At 37.9% G+C, this 15,570-nt stretch overlaps 1 protein-coding gene across 1 annotated transcript; it reads left to right on the plus strand.

The window, feature by feature from the left end:
• The first annotated feature begins 120 nt into the window (after positions 1 to 120).
• On the plus strand, positions 121 to 9,917 carry LOC137283724 (uncharacterized). Its single transcript, XM_067815391.1, has 9 exons — positions 121 to 216; positions 3,172 to 3,886; positions 4,430 to 4,483; positions 4,629 to 4,778; positions 5,266 to 5,655; positions 6,453 to 6,551; positions 6,767 to 6,896; positions 7,440 to 7,554; positions 7,847 to 9,917. Exons 1-9 carry the CDS (start codon positions 158 to 160, stop codon positions 7,992 to 7,994), a joined length of 1,860 nt encoding a protein of 619 aa, XP_067671492.1. The 5' UTR covers positions 121 to 157; the 3' UTR covers positions 7,995 to 9,917.
• Positions 9,918 to 15,570: the final 5,653 nt, after the last annotated feature.

The raw sequence follows: 15,570 nt of genomic DNA on the forward strand, positions 1-15,570 counted from the left end.
CATCAAATAATACCCTGGTTTTTTTTGGACTGATATGAAGGGTTAGATAACATTAAGGGAAAAATATTCATATAAAATATGTACAGTGCTTTGATAAACTAACATGGATTTAATAGAAGACTCTATACCGCAGTTACTCCCAGTTGATTCTTCCAAAATGGCTGACGTCTCGTTAGACGATTACATTCAGAAGAAGAATTTCCGCGTTCAGATCCAGTAAATATACAAATAATTTGAAATATTTCGTATGGTGTTAATGGAAAGATTAAATTCTCTAGAGGCAATGATATTTAGTTGACAAAGTCTGTATTGTTGTCTGCAACCGTTCTACTTTCGCTTATGGTTTAGCACAAAGTAAATTTATATGGACTACGTAACGTTTGTTTAATATTGAAGAGCATTTACCCTTTCAGAATGATGCATTGTCGATCCCTATGATCATTGTCTCTTGTAGGAAATTGTGCATTGTTTTTCCATTCATAATTCGGGACCTGTATGTGTGCACCGTTACAATGTTGAGGACTAAATGTTGGATTTTTACATTGGCAAGATACATGATCCATATATCGCAACAACACAAGTTTGTTTTGGTTCATACTTCACTTTTGATTTTATTGTTTTCATGTAGTTAAGTATTTACTGGGATGGGTATTTCAGTAGCCTAGAGCCGCAATGTGGTCCTATACAGTCAAGACATGACCCTGCATCGCGGCCGAGAACACCGCCATCATAAATCCTATTCAGATTCTAGCAGCCGAATACCCCTCGTATTTTCTTGAGATTTAAAAATATACTTTGCTTTTTGACTGAAAAGTCGATACCGATCTACTCAAAGATAATTTCCCTACACATGCACGTAACTGTACCTTTATATGTTAATGGGCATGTTACCCGTAAAGTTCGTGTTTCAACAACGGCGAGCTGACATGTTGACATGCTATGCGCATGCGCCAAATTTCTATAGTCTGTATAGGGTGATGTTCTTCATTAGTGGTATTAGTGGCAAAACTCACTCTCGCGTCTCCTGTTTGGTACACTCATACTTTTGTACATCTCACATAATGTATAACATATTTATCTGTTTCTACCTCACGATTTACAGCTTTTCCTTGCAGAGAGAATTCCATTCACATTAATGCAGAAGTTGTGTTCTAGGGATCAAGCAGATGTATATGTTAGTAACAGGAGACATAACCCACTGGATGCCGACTTTTTTTATCTGAGGATCAGAAAAATGAACGTTGTACGAGAATTGTGTTAGTGCTGCTCTGGATCTAACTACAGCTATAACTCAGCTATGTACAGTATTAATTTCCTATCTGATGATGTAAATTTGAAGTTTATATACATACATGGTTTGGAAAGTGGGCCTAGTTAAATGTAGTCCGCAAGTTTGTAATATCAGTTGGAAACCAGTTGATTTCTTGTTTAAAGTGCAAAGATTTTTCATTTGGAATCTTTCATGAAACTCAGAGCATGTATAAAATACTGCCTGATATCCGAACGACATAATACATGACATGGGTGTCTATTCCTATGTAAAAACTTTGCATGTTCAGTGTTTAAAAACGGATAGTTGACGAGACTTGATTTACCTCCGATGTCAAGCGACAACAGATAGGAAACACATGCACACGCGCACGCTGAGCCAATCTGTTTCAATACAAAAATTCACATTATAACCGAAGACTTTTTGGAAGTATCACAAATTATAAGAAATTATGAAATCGCACTTGAGAAAGGAGGTAACAGCTAAAATGTAATGATGTCTGAATTCAAATTCCCTTGCAACAAACAATACGTCTACACAAACATGATCAAATTCTCTCCATAATACTACCTAACTGCAGGCTGTTTCATTCAGCTAAAATACATCCTGCACACAAACTGTGAATACAACAAATTGGAGACATTGTTTTACATTAGCGTACATTATTGTACATCTATGTCTGTGCTGCATGTCTTCATGAACTTTACAATAGATTAAGTTCAAACATGCATATTATCTGGCGAAATATGATTTATAAGTGTAAAAACGAATACTAGTAATAGCATTCTTATCTTACACTTAGGTCTGCTTGGATTTTATTAACAATACAGGAATGTAAATTTGGAGAATGTTTGAAATTTTTGGACATGTGTCGAAGTGAAAAATCATAGTGAAAACAACAAGATCATGCTCCCTAAAGTGTCCTGAGCACTATATTGTACATAAACAAATGTGCTTGATCCCACCTAAACATTTGGATGTGAATGGAACCCTCTCTGCAAAGAAAAGCTATGAAGACATAAAAACAGATAAATACGTAAGAATGATTCTAACCAAAGTACGAGCGTGCAAAACAGGAGACGCGAGAATGAGTTTTGCATACCACTAATGAAGAACGTCTTCGGATGCAGACTATAGAAATATGGTGCATGCGCATAGCATGTCAACGTGTCAACATGTCTGCCTGCTGGCGTTGAAACATGAACTTTACGGGTAACATGCCCATTAAAAGTATGATCATAAAAACATGACAGCTAAGTGTATGTGTAGGGAAATTATCTGGGAGTAGGTCGGTATTGACTTTTCAGTCAAAAACCCACGGGAAGTATATTTTAAAAATCTCAAGAAAATACGAGGGTAATTGGCCGCTAGAATGTAAATAGGATTTATGAAGGTGGTGTTCTCAGCCGTGATGCAGGGTCATATCTTGACTGTATAGGACTGCATCGCGGCTATCGGCTAGGTATTTCAGCTGATTGGTTAGGGTCAAGAGGAATACTCAGTCTTCTTAATGTATTTATTTATTTGTTTGTTATCTTTGTTGCTCAGTGCAGCACTGAATAATACATATGTATGATGTCTGTCTTTACATCCTCAAGTCTTGACAGACCATCTAGTGATTGACTGTATAAGTATTGACCTGCACAATTGGAATATCATGACATGTACCAGCCGAGTCAGTTCATCAACGCCCAAGAAGTTACAGACTTTGTCATATATCTAAAATAACAAGAAACAACCATAAAAATCTCAACACATTTAAGCAATGAATATCCAACACAGCTTGGTACAACAACACACAGATGTTTTCATATCATATGTTAAATTAATCATATTTGTGCAATGTATATCTTTATAATACAGTACTTTGACCACAATGACGGTTATGATGGCTTTTTCAGAAATGACTGGAACAAAGGAGGTAATGTAGGTCTGACAACTCGAGGAGGAAGGGCTGGCTTCACAACTCGGGGAGGGAAGGCAGGCTTCATGACTCGAGGTGGCAAAGCAGGCTTCACAAATCGTGGGGGGATGACTGGCTTCACCACTCGTAAGAATCAGAACAATCCTGGAGGAATCAATAGGATTCAGTCTAGTCAGAACAGAGGCCCAGCTGTGATGGTTACTGGACTTGGAAATGTTCAAAGTTTTGATGCCAGACAGAAAATTGGACCAAAGGTTCAATTTGATGCCAGAGAACGTCTTCAGATGAAGAAACCTCTGGATGCCAGGATGAAAATAAGTGGACAGCGGGGACAAGTTGGGTCAAATACAGTGAATATCCAAGGTGGAGTAAGGCAAAGAATAACTGGCCCAGGAGAGGGGACTAGACAAACAGTGTCAGCTCCAGGATTAAGGCAGAAGGTTGTTGGACCAGGTAGTGGCGTCAGGCAACAGGTGACCAGGCCAGGAAGTGCAGAAGAACGTACTTTAACTGTCAAACTTGGGGAGCTGGGACATGATGCCAGGAAGAAGATAATTGCTTTGAAAACAAACAAAGGAACTTATGATGCAAGATCACGGATTGCTATCAAGCCACCAAATCAGCAGCAACAAGTGACCGTCACTGGAATAGGGAATGTTTCACAGGGTGCAGAAGGAACGTTTGTCAGAACTGTAAGTAAACATTTTACAGTGGTTAAAAACTAATAATGGTATACTGGTATCTGCAAATGATCATGTGATTTCAGGTTTGCCATTAAGGTTGTATTAATTATTATTATTATTTTTTTTTTTTTTTAAAAAAGCTAGTGATAAGGTTTGAACACAATCAATAGTTCATAGTTCTACAGGAGTGTCGGTAGTTGAATTATATGATACAGTGACATCTTCATTTTTGCAGCCTGAAAAGTAAATATAAGAATTTCCAGCTTGGACATATGTTAACTCATGAGTCTTCTTTCTCAGTGACAGTTTGTTTTATAACGAGAAACATGATGTTCATAATGTTTATCATTTCTTCCTTCTCTGATATATGTTATGTAAGTTGTGACTAGTATTACTGAAGTTAGCTTAAATCTGGTAAGAGTGTGTCATGTTTACATGAAAGGACTACCCATCTTCCATGTATATGTGTATTTGGAATGGAATTTCGTGTGTAATTACCATAGGTAAATAATGCTCGAATGTTATTATTGAAGTAATTATTTGTTAACACAGACCAACAGTGCAGGAACCCATCAGGTTCACAAGACAGGACTGATTACTAGAACTGTAAGTATTATTCCTACTGAATTATTTTTATCTACATAGACATCTTTTAGTTTTCTTTTACTTTGATGTTCTAAAGCAGCCTTAATGGAACTGTCTAACTAGGTGTATAAAATATGTACATGATATTGTCCCATGTGTTATTCAGCTGAACAACACACCATCACAGGCCAGTGAAAGTGGGATTGCTTCAAGGATTCAGTTGACCAATGGCGGACTAAAAGTGACACGAGCTATTCCATCAGCTACTGTGTCATTTGAAGGCAGCATGTTGACGGTTACAAAGAGAACACAACAGGTACATACTTGATTTAGTTTGAGCAAAAATTGTTATCTTAGTGATTATTTGTTCAGGTCAGATATAGAAGATTGTGTCATGACTTAAGTGATGGTGCCGTAATAAGCATAATATAAATGTTCACAGAGATTTTCAGAGAGTTAGTTATTGTCTTGGAGATTTCTTTAGCTAAATGGTAAACACTGCACAGCATTTTTTCAGCACATGATGGCTGTCTGCAAAATAATTAGCCTGGACCAGACTGTCCAGTGATTAATATCATGAGTATCAATCTAAGTGATTGGGATATAACATGCATCAACCAAATCAGTAGGCTTGACCATGCAATCACGTCATTCGCCTTACCACAATAAGCAAGCATTGGTTGCTGAGGACCACTTTTTGGCCAGGTTTTCACCGGTGTTGTTTTGCAGGTAGCTGGGCATACTCATGTGCAACACCCCTTCTAGTCCCGTACACCTTTACATTTTATTCTATCTTTCTACAGCAAGAAGAGGAGCCACCTCAGAGTGAGCCCCAGGACAATCAGTATTCACAATACAATGAAATTGACAGTTTTGATGATGAAAATGATTTAAATTTGGGAGGTTACTCTGAAGAAATTAAGCCAGAGCTTTTACAAATTAAAAAGACAATCAGAACTACTCCATTCCCTGCACAAAGTGCGCCAAAAAGTGTGCCAGCAACGACCACGATAAAACGGAAGGCCCCTCAAGCAGCGCCAGTTCAGTCAAGTGGTCCTCTGAAGTTTGTGAAGCCACCAGGAGGTCCTCACATTCCTGTTATAGTGCCACCAAAGAAGGCTAAGATGACTGTTCCTGCAGCCAAACCTGTCATCAAACAGACCAAGATTCAATTGAAGGAGCCTGGGGAAGAGGTAATAGTCAGTTGACAGCATATTTCTTAAAGTAATTCCATTTGTGACCTATAATTAATTCATCAAGTCTGTTTTACAGGTTTCCCCATGTCACCACCTATCGCTGTCTGGGTGGAGGTGCTCGAGTGCTCTCAGAGCAAAACACTGCTGTTAATAACACTGATACTATATGTGATAGCCATGGCTGGATTTTGAGTTCTTTAGAGATATTTGGTTTTATTAAAAATTATAATGTGTCTGCAAATGTTGTGGCGGAATATCCGCTGTGACAACAATCATAATGTACTTTTACTGCATCAATCTACACACCTACCATCAACATGATCATAAGTGTTTGTGTGAAGCACCCAGTCTCTGGTGACCCTGGCCATGATACTGCTGGAATATTGCTGAAAGTGTTGCAAAACAATACTCATTCACTCACCCAAAGAGTGATGTCCCATTTCTAGTGTCCCTCATATTACTAGAATGTTGCTGAATGTGGTGTAAAATCATGTTATTGCTTGAATATTTCTGAAAGCGAGGTAAATCCCAACTCAGTAGTCTTGGAGATTTGATTTTGAATTAGGTTAAGTATATGGAAACATTCTCAACTTTATCTAAGTTGAAGTTTACTCTGTATTGCATCACTTTTATGAGGCTGTATCAAAAGTGAGGCTAGTGTGAGTGATGTATCTGTAACAGCCTTCCTGAACGGGTGTCATCTTCTACAGATTGTTGCACATGTCACACTGCTCGTGTGGCTCTTTTTGTTAAGACTGCATATTACATATTGATTTGTGTTCGTCTTTTGAAAGGAGGAAGAGGAAACAACTCAAGACATCCTCAGTCCACTGCAAGGTTATCGAGTATACGTCACTAACCTTCATCCAGTGGTCAACCAAGATGATATCATTGTAAGTGCAAAAAAATACACATAATTTATTTTATCCAGACTTGTACTAATACTATAGTAATAGCTTATTGGTTAATACTGTGCATTTGTTCACATTGTCTTCAACACATTCACATTTCTGTATGTTAGGTAAATTATATCCAGTATTGGTTCAATAAATGTTATCTAATAGAAATTATTTTAGTTTTATATTTATTTCTTGTATTGCCTTTTTAGGAGTTGTTTGGTGCAATAGGTGCACTTCGAAAAGCCAAACTGATAAAACAAGGGACTGCAGAGGTTGTGTATGTGAAGAAGGATGATTCTGTCAAGGCTGTACAGAAATATCACAATAGGGAGCTGGATGGTGAGTGGAGATGTTGCTGGTGTCAAGCCCTGTTAGTCTGCAGTAGAGAATACAAAGAAGATTGGCATCACTTTCACTGATATTTGTTTGGTTTTCAAACTGAAATAGACAGATGATTTTGTTTCCACTATTAACAGCATATCAGTTACTGAAAGAAATTAAGACATTGCATATGGCAGCAAAATGTTACATTTGGAGAATCATTTTGTACCCTGGCCAAGTCACACTGGGAAGAATAGGTCCTGTTTCACATTTATGGCTGGTGTCTGTGGCCTTTCTGATCTACCCGACTCTGGCTCATTTTGCCCTGACAGCATGGGTAATTTGTCTTGCTACCAACAGCTGATTATTTACAGAGCTAAGTCATGTGAATATAGCTGACAGAGACATTCACCCAATAACACACAACTCAGTAAACATGTGCCATATCAAGGTGTCTGTCTCCCTCCATAAACATGTGACATATCAAGGTGTCTGTCTCCCTCCAGTCAGTGGTCAGTGTGGTATTATGGTGATGGTTTTGGCGTTTTCTTCTCATCCTAGGTCTGCCGATGCAGGTGAAGCTGCTGACATCTACCACAGCAACGGTGAAAGTTCCAGCTGCAGCGCCAGCTGAGGCTGATGACAGTGCAGATACATCAAAGCAGGGGCCTCTCAAGTGAGTCATGGTTTCTTATGTTGCAGATATGAAATATAACCTCTTTAAACAGATGAGTATGTAGTTGTGGCTTTCCAAATGGCAAATATATTCACATTATACATCTTTAAATATTTCTTGATATGTTTATAATCATAAGTGTGTAGGTGTACCTGAATTTGATGGTGCAGATATGTACTTCCAAAGTTGAACACATTTGGAACATGATAAGCGAACATGTAAGGATCAGGTGAAAAACCCTGTTTAGCTCTTTCTCAGTAAGTGTCTAATAATACTCCCGATATACTTTCAGACTGTTGAAACAAGCATCATCAGCATCTTCCATCCTGCGTGCTCAAGCAGAAGCGGAGTCTGCAGTAGAACCATCTCTTGTACACAGGGCTCTCTTTAAACTGGGTGCACAGGGCTCCAAGCCAGTTACCTTCACGGTCAAGATCTAGAACTACATCAGTTGTCTCCCTTGCTCACTGATTTTGACATGACATGTATACAATTCATCTATTGTGTCTACCACACAGAGATGAACCTGGCACAGGTTCAAGAATCATTGACACATCACCATGAACTCCTGACTCATACGAGGACCTTTACATCAACACCAACACCATGCAACGGCCTACTGACATGGTCCTTCTCAGCAACCTCAGAGCGATCATACCCATAGTGTACTGCCTGATTAAACTCATTAGAAACTTAAATTGAGAGGAGTGCTCTTGTGATGGCAAATAGACCATTCAAATTAAATTCACAGACAGGTCAGTCTGAATTGTCAAATTATTCTTACGTTATTGTTAGTAAATATCGTTGTAATTCGCTTTATTTGACTAGATATGTCAGATGTACATCTGTTTAGTTGTATATGATTCAAGGGATCATCTCAACCACTCAGCAACATTTTCCTAAAGTATTTGTCACCTCACATCATCATGTCAGATCAAATAAAATTGATTCTACTGCAAGAACTTTGATGGAATGTGTGACAGCTGAGGAGTTGTATATGGTTATGGGCATAGATTAGCATTGAAATGTCTCTTAGCATGGTCTTGTGTCCTTGAACTGTGAAACATTGAAATGTCTCTTAGCATGGTCTTGTGTCCTTGAACTGTGAAACATTGAAATGTCTCTTAGCATGGTCTTGTGTCCTTGAACTGTGAAACATTGAAATGTCTCTTAGCATGGTCTTGTGTCCTTGAACTGTGAAACATTGAAATGTCTCTTAGCATGGTCTTGTGTCCTTGAACTGTGAAACATTGAAATGTCTCTTAGCATGGTCTTGTGTCCTTGAACTGTGAAACATTGAAATGAGTGCACCAGCCACCTGTTTGTTTTGCAGCTGTTGAAATACAAATGTAATGCATTGTGAAATAGGTGTATTTTACATGATCAAAGGTGGTCCAGTGCTGTTGGTGCTTTTTTGATAACTCTTGGCATGATTCTTACAAGGAATGTCAAATCATAAATTTCTCCTATAAAAACTATTTTCATAAGTTTGAATTGTTCCCTTGCATTTGTTAATGCTGAAGGACATAATTCCCTCAAATTGATATCTTCATGAACCCTGATTATGTATGTGAAATTATCATAATATGACATTTGTAATGTGGTAGTCTCATTTTTTTTTTTTAATTATTACAGTACAATACAGTGTTGAAAATAAAACATATGGCCAAATGTTTGGCATGTTGAATCTGAGGAAGAGAAATTATTTCTGACAATGTTGTTCTGAAATGTGCAGAACATGTTTCCAACAAGCTTAAATGTATGCATACTATCTGATAATGAAATGTTTCATGTGTACAGGCAGATTCTTGAGATGTGCTCCATCAGTGATCCTATCTTAAAGGCTCACTTTCATACTTGCCACTGAAGCAGCAGAGATGTTCATTGTATTCTCTAATGTACTGAGCCATGATGTATGGCTTGTAACTTCATCCAGCCAAGTGTTGATTTTGCAGTACTTATGAACATGGTGCATGATTGCATGAGGGTAAACTGAAGACCCTGGAGTTTGAGACTACTGTCCCAGTTAGTACCTGTGGTCGAATGATATTAGACTGAATGGTGCAATGTGTGATCCTATCCTGATGGAGACACCTACAACATTGTATCTTCAGACGTTACTACAAGTCTCCTTTCATGGAATCTTTGGAGGGAGTGCATGAGGACTTATTTGATGACATTGCTTATGGTGTGTGAGTTCCACTGCTAGTAATGGTAGGCAATATTCCTCTGTATATAGACGAGTTCCAACTGATGGTCCACACAGGTTGGAGGTTTGACTGCTTCATTTGTGAAGGTACGTCTGGCATTGTCGGCGTCATGACCAACAACCAATGGCTATTGAATAAATTGTGTCGATACAATGTGAAGTTGTGTTTTTGATTATCTGCATGAAGGGATTATATTTTTACCAGCCTAATTATCGAATCATTTTCCAGCCTCTGATCAATCTGATATGAAAAAAAGGAGTAAAGTTGTTTGTCTTCAGTTCAAGACATTCAAAACATGCTAAACAAACTTTACCCTCGAGAAGACCTTGGGATTTTGAAAATGAATATTCTGCAGATAATTCTGCTCAGAGGTTACTTGAGGGAACTAAGGCCCCATGACCCAAAAAGTTGTGTGAGGTCTCCAAATGTCTGTTTATAAGCATGATATATCAAATGTTAGGTGGTAGGGCCCATGCAGCCATGGAATCCCTGTGAGTGGTACATAGGGACACCTCTTCCAAAACAAAACCTGGATGGCCCATCCCCATTTCTCAGGATATTTTTGGTACAAAAAAACAAGCACAGCAATAGAAATAAGCCGTTTTATTGGAAAAGTTGGAACAATCGTAAACAACTTGTCTAGAAAGCAATAATTCTGAATGGTAACAAACACCGACAATTGTGAAATGAAATAGTTGCAACATGACTTATGATGCAAAACGACTGCAAAATGGATGTAAGATACAAGCATCAAGGCTTTGGCAGACATTTTGTTCACTGAATCATAATTACTAGAAGTTATCCATAAATAACCTGTTGAATATAAAAGACATACACAAATATAAATTTATCAAACAAACAAATCCACTTAACTAACAAGGGAACAATAGTCCATACAATAATTGATTTACTCTGACTTCATTAGGCATTTTTGTGTTTCACAGTCCAAGAAAAGGGTCATTCTAAAACACCCTATGACACTTTCTTTTTTTTGTTTAGAAATACTGAAACTTTTAATATGTTTTGATTGTAGGTGTCCTTTATATCAGACTGGGGGTGGAATAATGCACCATCATAACTGAAACACACTTATACAGAGCAAAGTATCCAAACATGTAGATAGGAAACAATAATGCATTTGCCATGCACCATTGAAGTGATGTTCATTATGATGAGCAGAGTATAAAACAAAACTGAACGCTGCCCTTGAGGAACAGTCTGTAGTATTACAGTAAGGGGTAGCAAGATCTAAGTAATCTGAAGCATGAAACCATGGTTTGAAAGGTTAACACAGTACCAATAAGGCTATCCGATAACATTGACACTTTCTCACACTTTTAACAATCTTCAGGAAGCCACTTAACAATGAGACACACTACACTCTCTTGAAATCACCCCATGCTTTCTCAAAATTATGATAACTTGACCACCTACTCTACTGCTTTAACGTATGTATACATTAGTGAACTTAACATGGCAATCTGAAGTCGATTAAATGACCAACAATTACCGTGAAGAAATCTGAAAACACCATACCATACAAAAAGACACCAAGCATGAGTACTCTGGACAGAACAGCTATAGCTGTAAGTTTCCTATATACATATATCATTATTTCATCAATCAGACACTCACGAGTAACCATGGCAACTCACACATGTACCTGTTTCATAATTTACACTATGATACACACATTTGCATAGTCTACAGATACAGTCTAGGTTGAGAAATAAAAGAACAGTCCATACAATTATCACTAAAACATCAAACTTTGGAAGATAAACCATGTTCTGTTAAGAACTACAGGGCTCACAATTAGGGAGTTTATTTTGCAAATTGTGAAAATTCTGTCAAATACTATTTTACAATGTGTGATCTACATTTCAGAAAACCTACTTCTGCTGTTGATGTTGTATACACACACACACACAAAAAAACAAACTGATTTTTGGCATTGATTGTTTACACAATAACCTTGGTGCAAACAAATTTGTCAGGTCATATGTTTTTTGTAAGAAAAAATCATTTTTGTGTTAACATATTTACAGTTAAACTTTGGTTGTGAATGGTTTGAAAAATGGCATGACATACAAGTAAAGCTTTTAAACCTTTTGACCATTGCGCTTCAAATGTTTAAGTGATTTTTCCAGAAGTTAGATATTGCAAATGTGTGGTTCCTTCAATGATCAATGTCATATCAGGACTTGTGTAAAATGGTTTTAAGTTGGATCAAAGGCAAACTATAGCGCAAATGGGTTGCGTAGCATAGAGAAAATGACCAGTCTTCATACATGTGAGCGAAGCGAGCAAAGGTTGGCAATGTACTTTCCTCACTTCAGTTTGAAAAATATTTTTCACGTCAATACAAACTATAGTTACCATGAAAAGTATATACCCATTTCTTCACTAGGTTGTACTCTCACATTTCCAACCCCATGTTGAACAATTATTCATGGGAAATATTTTTTATTCAACATTTTAAGCACAACTCGTGGTATATCGGACCGTTCTTTGCCTCCATTCCCCCTTCCAGCTTCCAGTTCAACGGAGTGATGGAACGGGAGGGTATTATTCTATATAGCATACTTAGAATTACCTCCCCTGCTTCATTCGCCCATTACGCCAGAAGTGTTTTTATGTAGAATAAATGTTCCGAAATTTCTGACAACAGCAACTACAGATAAGACAAATAGACTCCAACAGGTTAATGATAAAATGAGGCAATGTGGTATTTCTAATTTTGCTTATTCCTGTTCCGTCACTCCATTCAACTGGGAAGTTGGCAGGGGTAATGGAGGCGAAGAACAATCAGAATCACAATGACGCTTAAAATGTTGAATAAAACATATTTGCTGAACACGGGATAAGAAATGTGAGAGCACAGCCAAGTGAGGAAATGGAAGTGTACCTTTGATCGTGGCAATGTTTCAATTTGACATGAAAAATATTTTTTGATTCGAAGCGAGGAAAATAAGTTGCCAACCTTTCTCCTTCGCTCGCATATAAGATGACTTGTCATATTCTCTATGCTGTGCAACACTATTTGCGCTACAGATTGCCTGTGGCTGGATGGAATAACAATGTGCAAGGTTTCTTGGAACCCTATATTCTACAAAACACATCGATGTATCAAAATATAAAAATGATGTTCTCATATATTGTCAACCAAACACCAACAGCAGCAAAGCAAATATTTACCTCAGAACATAAATGTTTTGAACTGCTGACAAATATAATGATAAAATATCAGCATTAGATGACTTAAAGACAAAAGAGACAAGACAAAAAATCAACATCTGTGCCCACTGAAGGAGCCAGTGATCTTACAGTTCCTTCACTGTGATCCACCATGAGCACTGAAACCTACTTCACACCATATATGGTAATGGAGATATGGAAAAATATTATTCAAATTCCAGAAACAGACATTTTCAATCAAAACTGGTTAAATTTCCTGCACTAAATGTGATCCGTAAGATGGGTGACCAAACCATATGTGAACAAAGTAGGGGCAATAAGTGGAAGTTTACTCTGCTCTGAACTGTATTTGAGATGTGTCACAGTTCACCGCCATCATGAGGGAAGAAAGCCTAAATATAATGTAGATACAAAGATATTACATTATCCCACAAACTAGGGTAAGGGTTGACAAAGAAAATATTCTTACATGGAATTAGGAACAACATTTCAGCAGATCTTGGTGCTGCTAAGGGAAGCAACTGTGTAAACCAAACCTGTTTTGTCGTTACCTTCCTGAGTGTAGCTCAAATTGACAGAAATTATGCCGATAAAAGGCTGGTACTGTAAAACCTGGGATTCATATGTATGGAGTTTCCTCCCCTATCTGAAGGCCAAGCGGTGACCTGAGCAATAGGGAAGAGTGATTGCCTCAAGACTCAGTAGTTACATAATGGCCAAAAGGTCCATAGACAAAAGACTGTTTGAGCGTTCAATTTGGCTGATTGTCAAATTATGATCGTGTTCTACTTTCATATGATAATATATGCATTAGGCCTACTGACTGTAAACTGCAAAGAAAGTATTTTCCATGGAAAAGATTTGTCAAGAACTGAAAAATACAATTGGTGAGTGAATAACAGCATATCTGAATCATGTTTGAAGGAGTCAGAAGCCAATCCTAAGCTGATATTACTTTGGTGAAAAACACGAGTATATGTATGGTGCAGACAAACCATGATGATGGTGAATGTGAGATTCAAACCAACCTTCATAGGTTTCTGGCATGCAAAAGGAAAGTCTGTTCAATGGATAGCAGTGTATTACTGCCAAACAAGGAGAAGTACGCTGTGCATGGCAATGAGCAAACCAGTGTAGACTAGTGCACATGAAGTGCATGACGATGAAATTGATTCTGCGTGCAGTTGCTGAGACATGCCATCCGCTTCACCCATCCCACTGTACTTAATCACAAACAGTCTAAGTAAACTTATTCTCAGTTCTTTTTGTTACACTCCACTACTGAGTCTAACAAAACCTTATGGGAGGTCGCATCAGGTAACCTTTGAGATTTACCAATCAGAACACAGCTTACCAAATCGCGAAAGTGGACATTCGCACATACCTTTTGAACTTTTTATCTGGAAAAGGTTCGTACCAGAACGATTCTGAATGCTATTTAGCGTACACTTGCACATGGAGTATGTACAACCATGGCAACGGTGAATAAACAGTCGCTGAAAATGGTGTTTTTGGCAATATTCAAGGATGTCATTTTGCGGACATATTAGCAAATGGTAACCATGTCAACAGAAACCCTAAAGCGTATATACTGCAGGTCAAATAATTGTGTTATATGCGGATTTTTGTTTGTGGAGAGATCAGTGTCAGTGACCTGAATATTTTGAAAGTCCCTCCGATCCCTAAATAGTAGCCATTGTCTGATTGGTTAAATCTATTTAACCGTCTCACATTTGATTGAATGGTCATTGGTCGCTCAAAGGTTACCTGACGCGACCTTCTACTAGGTTTTGTTAGACTCAGTGGTGGAGTGTTTCAGTCATACTGAATGCAACGACCTTCAGTGAAGTGATATAGTGGTACAAGTAGATACAGTGGTACAAGAACAAGATGAAGTGGTATAAGAACAGAGACACGGGTACATGATACACTGGTACATGATACAGTGGTACAGGAACACGATACAATGATACATGTATACATTAGTAGAAGAACAAAATGCTGGAAACATTCCAGATACAAGAACATTATATTATCAAGTACACTCAAATTTGAATGGCATACATATACAGTACCATTCAAGGGGACATGCATAACATGTATGGTACATAGTGAGTAATTTTGTTACGGAATATGTGATTCTATGTAGCAAGTGTATGCCAAATATTGATAATAAAAACAACAGAATTGATTCTTGTCACCTCACATGAAAACAGGTGCACATGTAGGGCGAGTTGTACTAATTGTGAATAATACCATCATTAAAATATGTCAGAGACTTTTAGAAATGAAACAGGGTGGGGAACTTATGGATGTCTACTTCTGTCTTATGATGAATGGTACAGAGTGAGTGAGTGAGTGAGTGAGGGAGGGAGGGAGGGAGGGTGAGAGCAAGTTGGGTTTTAGAGCCACTTTTAGCAATATTCCAGCAAGATCACAGCGGTGGAAACCAGCCATCTGCTCACACTTGTGGGGAATCGAAACTGGGTCTTCAGTGTGAAGAGTACATATTTTAACCACTAAGCTACTCCACTGCCCCCAGTAGAGAATGACCCGACGAAGGATTAAGAAAATGCACCAAAACATATGTCTCATACTACTCAAGTTA

The sequence above is a fragment of the Haliotis asinina genome, chromosome 5 (assembly GCF_037392515.1).
Source record: "Haliotis asinina isolate JCU_RB_2024 chromosome 5, JCU_Hal_asi_v2, whole genome shotgun sequence".
In the NCBI taxonomy this organism is placed as follows: domain Eukaryota; kingdom Metazoa; phylum Mollusca; class Gastropoda; order Lepetellida; family Haliotidae; genus Haliotis; species Haliotis asinina.

Coding starts and splice junctions, on each gene's coding strand:
- LOC137283724 (XM_067815391.1), top strand. CDS start 158: ATGGCTGACGTCTCGTTAGACGATTACATTCAGAAGAAGAATTTCCGC. Junction 217..3,171: donor AATTTCCGCGTTCAGATCCA/GTAAATATACAA, acceptor TGGCTTTTTCAG/AAATGACTGGAACAAAGGAG. Junction 3,887..4,429: donor AAGGAACGTTTGTCAGAACT/GTAAGTAAACAT, acceptor TTGTTAACACAG/ACCAACAGTGCAGGAACCCA.